The sequence below is a fragment of the Colobus angolensis genome, unplaced genomic scaffold, assembly GCF_000951035.1.
Source record: "Colobus angolensis palliatus isolate OR3802 unplaced genomic scaffold, Cang.pa_1.0 Scaffold140, whole genome shotgun sequence".
In the NCBI taxonomy this organism is placed as follows: domain Eukaryota; kingdom Metazoa; phylum Chordata; class Mammalia; order Primates; family Cercopithecidae; genus Colobus; species Colobus angolensis.
The window spans coordinates 173040-183864 of record NW_012114489.1 but is presented as its reverse complement, the minus strand read 5'-3'; the positions used below and the strand labels follow the sequence as shown (position 1 = coordinate 183864).

The window sequence follows — 10825 nt, the reverse complement described above, 5'->3', positions numbered from 1 at the left end:
ACAAGGATAATGCTCTAAGGATAAAACACATAGTACTGCTCTTTCTCATAACTCTTTAGATGACTTGAAGAGTAAAAATTATGTTTATTTGGACTATGCAGGGAATTTTAAATTAAATTAATAAATTCCAGAATGTCATCAAGAAATTTTTTAAAAAGAATTTTTTTAAAGAGAGGTAACATTAAGCTGAAACAGAAGGGCACATTTCTCCCTCCTCAATGTGATGTTTGTTCCTTTGCACTAAAGGGAAGTGAAAGTCGTATGTTCCTAATGGGGAATCAGAAAATTGTTTTCTCAATGTCTGCTCATTTCAAAACCAGTACAATGCATACATATGAAGCTAATGAAACAAACAAGAATTAGACTAAAAAAAGTGTCTAGCAGACAATCGCTGCAGTTCATACAGATTGGACAAAATTTTGGAGATTTCATCTCCTAGTTTCCCTGCTGTTATATAACTAGGAGGTTTTACTTCTTCTGGGACCTAAAGATATATCCTCATTCCCTTTTTTCTATTTAATAAACTCAAATCCGTTACCTAGTAGCCTTTCTGCCAGCTTTGTTCATGCTGACTTGAACAGGGCAATCGGCTACATCAGATGCAAGCTGTGAGACACGTTTTCATTCCAAATAGACTCCAAAGCTGAAGGCAAGAACTTCATCAAAAATTGTAAAATGGAGATCAAATGTATTTCTAATTTAACTACCTTAGAGTTGAGGAATGCTGTGTAATTACTGTCCATAAAAACTTGCACTGCACTCCACAGAGCAGCAAGCCCTCCCAGGTGTTCATGCACATGTCTTCATCGAGAGGCTACAAATTTAATATATTGAACGTTTAATGGATACATCAATTTAGGCTTCCCACAAAGCTATAGATTGAAATGGTATGTACCACATAACTGTGGCTAACACACTAAAATGGACAATAGCAACAATTTAGCAGATAGCATTTTAACAAAAGTAGCCTAGGGATTTATTTTTGTTGGTTTGATTTTCTAAAAACACATACTTGGTTCATGCTTGTATTCCGTTTTATAAGCCCTACAACTTTGAACAGATACTGTCTAGATCCAAGCAGGTCACCTACCCAAATAATGAAAATGCACTAAAAATGAAAGTCTCTAGGCCTAAAGCAATGGGCGATGAAGGCTCAGTGCAGCCTCTGCTGGCACTGTGCAACTGTCTCAGGATGCCATAAACCAGCGTCCCAGCTACCAGAGTCGGCAGGAGTCCATGCCTCTGTTCATCGTGGAATTGGGTGGACAGTTAAACGCTTTCTGGAATTCTTCAAAGTTACTAATTGCACCATTGACCCTGAAAAAAGGTATGTCAAAGCATATGTCATACAATTCTTGCACATCAACAGGTTCTGTATAAAACTATAGCAGAATATCGCTAAAAAGAATGTTGGCATTCTTTTAATCTGTTTACAGGGAGACAACTAAAGCCCAAAATGATTAAGTAAATTTCCAAAAACAAAGAACAGACTAGAACCAGCGTCTCCTGAATGCCAAGCAAATGCCCCATTACTCTTCCAACAGTCTGCAAATTCTTATAAAACTGTATTGTCACCAATATTAGTTTTTCTAACTTTTTAAAAACTTTATGGGAAATATAACTGACATAAAGTATACAAAATATTACATGTAGAACTTGACAGTTTTTTGTGTGTATGTGCCCGTATTACTGCCTGCCAGATCAAGACATTCCAGCACCCAGTAGGCTCCCGCCTGTTCCATACCAACAGCATCTCCAAAGATAACTACTACTCTGACTTCTATTGCCATAGCTTTGCCTGATTTTGAACTTCATGGGAATGGAATCCACGGTATGTACTGTTTGGTCTTTGACTTCTTTCACTGAATATGATGTCTGTAGGAGTCATCCATGTTGCTGCATTTCCCGCTATTTTTTTTAAAGAATTCATTCAATCTACAAAAACATTTTCTCTGAATTAGTGTTAGGTAGGGAAGCTCATAGTTGCCCAGAATTTGATTAATGCAACAATCAATTAATGAATGGTATCTAGTTATTACTGATGAGTAATTCTTCACTGGAGTTAGCTCCAATATATCACATTCTTATAGGCTTCCAACTGCAGTAAAGACTGGATTCCTGCTCAGTACTTTGATTGTAGCTGTCTTTTGGAAGTGATACTGCTGTTGTGTGATTTTTGCTGCACTCAAAATCTACAGTTACTGCAGACCTCAGTAACAAGCCAGCACACACGCAAAAAAACTTCCCCCCTTCATCTATTTCTTACTCAACTGCATGTTCAAAGGGTTGACTAGAGACTCAGCATTCTCAGTCACTATTTCTTCCCTAATGGCTGTTACCTACGGGCATTTGAATAAATGTAATTCACTATATCCAAAAAATCCTCATAACCGCTTGTGTTTTAGCTGAATATATGGGTAGGGATGCATATTTCATAGTGTGATTCACCCTAGGCAAGTGTTAAAGATAGAATATAGCTGATAATTAGTAAGCATACACTGTAAAATTAAACATTACAGGCAACTAGTTAAAGAAAATAAGTTTCTGAAAACTTTTATCATCTGTTGAGTAATTAATCTACTGTGTGGTTTCATTGGCACCATTTGTCAGTGGGAACACATTTTAGTACATTTGAGACCGTCAGCCTTCATGACAGTTTAGCCCAGTGGCGGAGAAATTTCCAACACAGTGATTAGATTTTTATGCTAGTGGGTAATTTATAATAAATTTCTGAAGCATTTCTAAGGCAAGATCTTAGGAATAAGATTTTAAAATATAGAAGAAATTTTAGATGGCTTTCTTGCAATATGCTAATGGATTCATTTAAACATTAAATATAAAGATATCCAGATATAATGTCCTAAACAAAGAATGAATACATATAAATTATTATGGTTTTTGCATTTCTCATCATACTTATCTTTCCCCTACTACAGAAGATTTCTGTCAACCTATAGGACCAAGTACAGGGTGAGTAATATTAACTTTAATTTTATTTGTACTTAATGTTTTATGCATTCTGACAAATAAGACTGTAATTCATAATCCTCTTCCCTTTTTGTATAAGCTACTGCTTCAAAATATGATCCAAAGTGTAAGCCAAAATGTAGACTAACTCTAGATATAAATTATAATTGCTAAATAATACTATGTATCCTCCTTTGTGTTCAGAGCTATTTAGAAAGTGGCCATTCATTCATGTTTGCTGGTTGACTGTGTGAAAGAACAAGAGGTATTAAAGGGGATATTCTTTACAACAAAATAAACCAGAGCTCTAGGTGTTTTAAGGCAGAGTACATCAAATCTCATCCTTGCCTAAGACAATAAAGACTATTTTTTGGACCAAAACAGTAAGCAGTTGAGTAAGTCCAATAATGCAGTTTACTGAGACTCTTTCAAAAACTGGAAGATAATGCGATGTAATACTAAAGCTATGATTTGGATTCCAAATTACCTCTGGAGTCTTGTATAGTCTCATTGGCACTTAATGTAGCACTAGACTAGAGATATGTACAAGTACCCACCAGCAGAAATTCAGGTGAGGGAGTGCTGACTAAACCAGCTTACTAGTAATGAAAGAAGATACTTAGTTTCTGTGTGGCCAGATATTTTTTGGCTGCAAAATGGAAATCATGCAGTTCACAATATGCGATTTTTTTCAGATCACCTAGCTGGTAGAGCCCTTGGATGGCTGGGTTGGGGAGAAAGGGGGGAGACGCACTGTTAAAAACTGCCGTCAACCATTTGCCCATTTACCTAAACTGAGGGGGACTGTGAGCACCAATTTGGACTTGTTCTCGGGCAGCTTCTGGTCTGTAGGAATTGCACCTCACCTAGAAGAGAAAAGCATCCCAACAAATGAGCTTTCATTCCAATTATGTATTTTCTACTGTCTTAAATGCTCCAAATGATACTGAAGAATAATTTTAGAATCAATGGATGACAAACAGTTTTAGCAGATCAGATAAAACCGTCATTGGTAATAACATCTATTATTCTGGTCCCCAGAGTAGAAGGTTTTATCAATGTGAATAATTTCACAATGTGAGTAAGTGAGAAAGGTTTTCAGACAAGTGCTTTAAATCAAGAGAATCGTATATGTGCCCAGGAATCGACTAGTGTATTCATTCAATGAATTTAATGTTTGAAATAATCCTTCTCAAATGTAACCATACTCATTCAAATCAATAAAAGCCACCCATTATTGAGGATGGTGATGAGAAGTTAGTAGTCTACCCCTGAGTGCCTTGCTCGCTTCACCCTAGTCTGGGCCTAGGATTGATGTACACTTCTCCGTCTCCTTTGAAGTTGGGCATGGCGATATGGCTTGTTCTGGCCAATGAAGTGTGAGCAGAAGCAGAAGTAATATATGTTACTTCCTGGCAGAAGCTTTAAAACCTGACAGAAGTTTTAAGAGCCTTAAGAACAATTTAAGATGCTACACTAACGGCCAGTGCACATATCCTTATCTTTCTTTTCTACTCCTGTGTTATCCACAGAAACACATGCCAAGATATAGACTCTAAAACCCAAGTTTTGTGTTTGTTTGTTTGTTTGTTTTGACATGGAGTCTGGCTCTGTCACCCAGGATGGAGTGCAATGGCACAATCTTGGCTCACTGCAACCTCCACCTCCTGGTTTCAAGCGATTCTCCTGCCTCAGCCTCCCAAGTAGCTGGGATTACAGGTGCACACCACCAAGCCCAGCTAATTTTTGTATTTTTTTTATTATACTTTAAATTCTGGGGTACATGTGCAGAACGTGCAGGTTTGTTACATAGGTATACGTGTGCCATGGTGATTTGCTGCACCTATCAACCCGTCATCTACATTAGGTATTTCTCCTAATGCTATCCCTCCCCTAGTCCCCCACCCCCTGACAGGCCCTGGTGTGTGATGTTCCCCTCCCTGTGTCCATGTGTTCTCATTGTTCAACTCCCATTTATGAGTGAGAAAATGCGGTGTTTGGTTTTCTGTTCTTGTGTTAGTTTGCTGAGAATGATGGCTTCCAGCTTCATCCAAGTCCCTGCAAAGAACATGAGCTCATTCTTCTACATGGCTGCATAGTATTTCATGGTGTGTATGTGCCACATTTTCTTTATCCAGTCTGTCACATTGATGGGCATTTGGATTGGTTCCCAGTCTTTGCTATTGTGAACAGTGCCGCAATAAACATACGTGTGCATGGCATCTTTATAGTAGAATGATTTATAATCCTTTGGGTATATACCCAGTAATGGGATTGCTGGGTCAAATGGTATTTCCAGTTCTAGATCCTTGAGGAATCGCCACACTGTCTTCCACAATGGTTGAACTAATTTACACTCCCACCAACAGTGTAAAAGTGTTCCTATTTCTCCACATCCTCTCCAGCACCTGTGGTTTCCTGACTTTTTAATGCTCGCCATTCTAACTGGCATGAGATGGTATCTCATTGTGGTTTATGATTTGCATTTCTCTAATGACCAGTGATAATGAGCATTTTTCATATGTTCGTTGGCTGCTGCATCAATGACTTATTTTAAGAAGTGTCTGTTCATATCCTTCACTCACTTTTTGATGGGGTTGGGTCTTTTTTCTTGTAAATTTGTGTAAGTTCTTTGTAGATTCTGGATATTAGCCCTTTCTCAGATGGGTGGATTACAAAAACTCTCTCCCATTCTCTAGGTTGCCTGTTCACTCTGATGATAGTTTCTTTTGCTGTGCAGAAGTTTTTAATTAGACTGCATTTGTCAATTTTGGCTTTTGCTGTTTTAGACGTAAAGTCCTTGGCCATGCCTATGTCCTGAATGGTATTGCCCAGGTTTTCTTCTAGGATTTTTATGGTCCTATGTCTAACGTTTAAGTCTTTGATTCATCTTGAGTTGATTTTTTTTGTTGAAGGTGTAAGGAAGGGGTCCAGTTGCAGTTTTCTGCATATGGCTAGCCAGTTTTCCCAACACAATTTATTAAATACGGAATATTTTCCACATTGCTTGTGTGTGTCAGGTTTGTCAAAGATCAGATGGTGATAGATGTGTGGTGTTATTTCTGAGGCCTCCGTTCTGTTCCATTGGTCTATATATCTGTTTTGGTAGCAGTACCATGCTGTTTTGGCTACTGTAGCCTTGCAGTAAAGTTTAAAGTCAGGTAGCGTGATGCCTCCAGCTTTGTTCTTTTTGCTTAGGATTGTCTTGGCTACATGGGCTCTTTTTGGTTCCCTGTGAAGTTTAACGTAATTTTCTCCAGTTCTGTGAAGAAAGTCAATGGTAGCGTGATGGGGATAGCATTGAATCTCTAAATTACTTTGGGCAGTATGGCCATTTTCACAATATTGATTCTTCCTATCCATGAGCATGGAATGTTTTTCCGTTTGTTTGTGTTCTCTCTTATTTCCTTGAGCAGTAGTTTGTAGTTCTCCTTGAAGAGGTCCTTCACATCCCTTGTAAGTTGGATTCCTCGGTATTTTATTCTATTAGTGGCAATTGTGAATGGGAGTTCACTCATGATTTGGCTCTCTGTTTGTCTGTTATTGGTGTACAGGAATGCTTGTGATTTTTGCACATTGATTTAGTATCCTGAGACTTTGCTGAAGTTGCTTATCAGCTTAAGGAGATTTTGGGCTGAGACGATGGGGTTTTCTTAATATACAATCATATCATCTGCAAACAGAGACAATTTGACTTCCTCTCTTCCTATCTGAATACGCTTTATTTCTTTCTCTTGCCTGATTGCCCTGGCCAGAACTTCCAACACTATGTTGAATAGGAGTGGTGAGAGAAGGCATCCGTGTCTGATGCTGGTTTTCAAAGGGAATGCTGCCAGTTTTTGCCCATTCAGTATGATATTGGCTGTGAGTTTGTCATAAATAGCTCTTATTATTTTGAGATACGTTCCATCAATACCTAGTTTATTGAGATTTTTTTAGCATCAAGGGGTGTTGAATTTTGTCGAATGCCTTTTCTGCATCTATTAAGATAATCGTGTGATTTTTGTCACTGGTTCTGTGTATGTGATGGATTGTGTTTATTGATTTGCATATGCTGAACCAGCCTTGCATCCCAGGTATGAAGCCAACATAAGCTTTTTGATGTGCTGCTGGATTTGGTTTGCCAGTATTTTGTTGAGTATTTTCGCATCCATGTTCATCAGGGATACTGACCTAAACTTTTCTTTTTCTGTTGTTTTTCTGCCTGGTTTTGGTATCAGGATGATGCTGGCCTCATAAAATAAGTTAGGAAGGATTCCCTCTCTTTCTGTTGTTTGGAATAGTTTCAGAAGGAATGGTACCAGCTCCTCTTTGTACCTCTGATAGAATTCGGCTGTGAATCCGTCTCATCCTGGACTTTTTTTGGTTGGTAGGCTATTAATTGCTGCCTCAATTTCAGAGCCCATTATTGGTCTATTCAGGGACTCAACTTCTTCCTGGTTTACTCTTGGGAGGGTGTATGTGTCCAGGAATTTATCCATTTCTTCTAGATTTTCTAGTTTATTTGGATAGAGGTGTTTATAGTATTCTCTGATGGTAGTTTGTATTTCTGTGGGATCGATGGTGATATCCCCCTTATCATTTTTTATCGCATCTATTTGATTGATTCTTCTCTCTTTTATTCTTTATTAGTCTGGCTAGTGGTCTATTTTGTTGATCTTTTCAAAAAACCAGCTCCTGGATGCACTGATTTTTTGAAGGGGTTTTTGTGTCTCTATCTCCTTCAGTTCTGCTCCAATCTTAGTTATTTCTTGTCTTCTGCTAGCTTTGGAATGTGTTTGCTCTTGTTTCTGATGTTAGGGTGTCAAGTTTAGATCTTTCCTGTTTTCTCTTGTGGGCATTTAGTGCTATAAATTTCTCTCTACACACTGCTTCAAATGTGTCCCAGAGATTCCGGTACGTTGTGTCTTTGTTCTCATTGGTTTCAAAGAACATTTTTATTTCTGCCTTCATTTTGTTACTTACCTAATAGTCATTCAGGAGCAGGTTGTTCAGTTTCCATGTAGTTGCGGAGTTTTGAGTGAGTTTCTTCATCCTGAGTTCTAATTTGTTTGCACTGTGGTCTGAGAGATTGTTTGTTATGATTTTTGTTCTTTTGCATTTGCTAAGAAGTGTTTTACTTCCAACTATGTGGTCAGTTTTGGAATAAGTGTGATGTAGTGCTGAGAAGAATGTATATTTGGTTGATTTGGGATGTAGAGTTCTGTAGATGCCTATTAGGTCCACTTGGTCCAGAGCTGAGTTCAAGTTCTGGATATCCTTGTTACTTCTGTCTCGTTGATCTGTCTAGTGTTGACAGTGGGGTGTTAAAGTCTCCCACTGTTATTGTGTGGGAGTCTAAGTCTCTTTGTAGGTCTCTAAGAACTTGCTTTATGAATCTGGGTACATATACATTTAGGATAGTTAGTTTAGGATAGTTAGCTCTTCTTGTTGCATTGATCCCTTTACCATTATGTAATGCTCTTCTTTGTCTCTTTTGATCTTTGTTGGTTTAAAGTCTGTTTTATCAGAGACTAGGATTGTAACCTCTGCTTTTTTGTTTGTTTGTTTTTTTGCTTTCCATTTGCTTGGTAGACCTTCCTCCATCCCTTTATTTTGAGCTTATGTGTGTCTCTCTCTGCATGTGAGATGGGTCTTGACTCTTTATCCAATTTGCCAGTCTGTCTTTTTTAATTGGGGCATTTAGCCCCTTTATATTTAAGGTCAATATTGTTATCTGTGAATTTGATCCTGTCATTATGATGCTACCTGGATATTTTGTCGATTAGTTGACGCAGTTTCTTCATAGTGTTGATGGTCCTCACAATTTGGTATGTTTTTGCAGTGGCTGGTACCAATAGTAGTGCCTCCTTCAAGAGTTCTTGTAAGGCAGGCCTGGTGGTGACAAAATCTCTCAGCCTTTGCTTGTCTGTAAAGGATTTTATTTCTCCCTTACTTATGAAGTTTAGTTTGGCTGGATATGAAATCGTGGGTTGAAAATTCTTTCTTTTGAGATTGTTGAATATTCGCCCCCTCTCTCTTCTGGCTTGTAGCGTTTCTGGAGAGAGATCCACTGTTAGTCTGATGGGCTTCCCTTTGTGGGTAACTCGACCCATCTCTCTGGCTGCCCTTAACATTTTTCCTTCCTTTCAACCTTGGTGAATCCGATGATTATGTGTCTTGCAGTTGCTCTTCTCAAGGAGTACCTTTGTGGGGTTCTCTGTGTTTCCTGAATTTGAATGTGGGCCTGCCTCACTAGGTTGGGGAAGTTCTCCTGGATAATATCCTGCAGAGTGTTTTCCAACTTGGTTCCATTCTCTCCATCACTTTGAGGTACACCAATCAAACGCAGATTTGATCTTTTCACATAGTACCATATTTCTTGGAAGCTTTGTTCATTTCTTTTCACTCCTTTTTCTCTAATCTTGTCTTCTCGTTTTATTTCATTGAGTTGATCTTCAATCTCTGATGTCCTTTCTTCCACTTGATCAATTTGGCTATTGATACTTGTGTATGCTTCACAAAGTTCTCGTGCTGTCTTTTTTAGCTCCATCAGGTCATTTATGTTCTTCTTCTCTAAACTGGTTATTCTAGTTAGCAATTCATTTAACCTATTTTCAAGGTTCTTAGCTTCCTTGCATTGGGTTAGAACAAGCTCCTTTAGCTCGGAGCAGTTTGTTACCCACCTTCTGAAGCCTACTTCTATCAATTCATCAAAATCATTCTCCATCCAGTTTTGTTCCCTTGCTGATGAGGAGTTGTGATCCTCTGAAGGAGAAGAGGCATTCTGGGGTTTGGAATTTTCAGCCTTTTTGCACTGGTTTCTCCCCATCTTCGTGGATTTTCAGGCTCCTCTGCTGCAGGTCTGCTGGAGTTTGCTGGAGGTCCTCTCCAGACCATTTGCCTGGGTATCACCAGCAAAGGCTACGATTGCTGCCTGTTCCTTCCTCTGGAAGCTTTGTCCACAGAGGGGCACCTGCCAGATGCCAGTGAGAGCTATCCCTGTATGAGATGTCTGTCGGCCCCTGCTGGGAGTTGTCTCCCAGTCAGGATACATGGGAGTCAGGGACCCACTTGAGGAGGCAGTCTGACCCTCAGCAGAGCTTGACCGCTGCACTGGCTGTCAGACAGGGACGTTTAAATCTGCTGAAGCTGTGCCCACAGCTGCCCTTTCCCCCACATGCTCTGTCCCAGGGAGATGGGGGTTTTATTTATAATTCCCTGACTGGGGCTGCTGCCTTTTTTTCAGAGATGCCCTGCCTAGAGAGGCAGTCTGGTCACAGTGGCCTTGCTGAGTGCTGTGAGCTCTGCCTAGTTCAAACTTCCCAGTGGCTTTGTTTATACTGTGAGGGTAAAACTGCCTACTCAAGCCTCAGCAATGGCAGACGCCCCTCCCCAAGCCTCAGCAATGGCAGACGCCCCTCCCAACTCTAAGCTTAAGCATCCCAGGTCAACCTCAGACTGCTGTGCTAACAGCGACAATTTCAAGCCAGTGGATCTTAGCTTGCTGTGCTCCATGGGGGTGGGACCTGCCGAGCCCTGTACTGCAGGGAGTCTCCTGGTCTGCCAGTTGCGAAGACTGTGGGAAATGCACAGTATCTGGGCTGGAGTGCACTGTTCCTCCTGGTACAGTCTCTCATGGCTGCCCTTGGCTAGGAATGGGACATCCCCTGACCTCTTGTGCTTCTGGGGTGAAGCAATGTCCCACCCTGCTTCGGCTCGCCCTCTGTGGGCTGCACCCACTGTCCAACCAGTCCCAGTGAGATGAACCGGGTACCTCAGTTGGAAATGCAGAAATCACCCACCTTCTGTGTCAGTCTCACTGGGAGCTGCAGACCAGAGCTGTTCCTATTAGGCCATCTTGCCTAATTTTTGTATT

At 40.0% G+C, this 10825-nt stretch overlaps 1 protein-coding gene across 1 annotated transcript in view; it reads right to left on the bottom strand.

The window, feature by feature from the left end:
• Positions 1 to 808: 808 nt before the first annotated feature.
• Positions 809 to 10825, bottom strand: part of PHEX (phosphate regulating endopeptidase homolog, X-linked) — a gene marked incomplete at its 5' end in the record, with an annotated part of 182031 nt that continues 172014 nt past the window's right edge. Inside the window, 2 exons of the mRNA XM_011935153.1 lie at positions 809 to 1317; positions 3757 to 3833. Of these exons, the coding sequence (XP_011790543.1) occupies positions 1215 to 1317; positions 3757 to 3833 (180 nt within the window). The remainder of the gene's footprint in view (positions 1318 to 3756; positions 3834 to 10825) is intronic.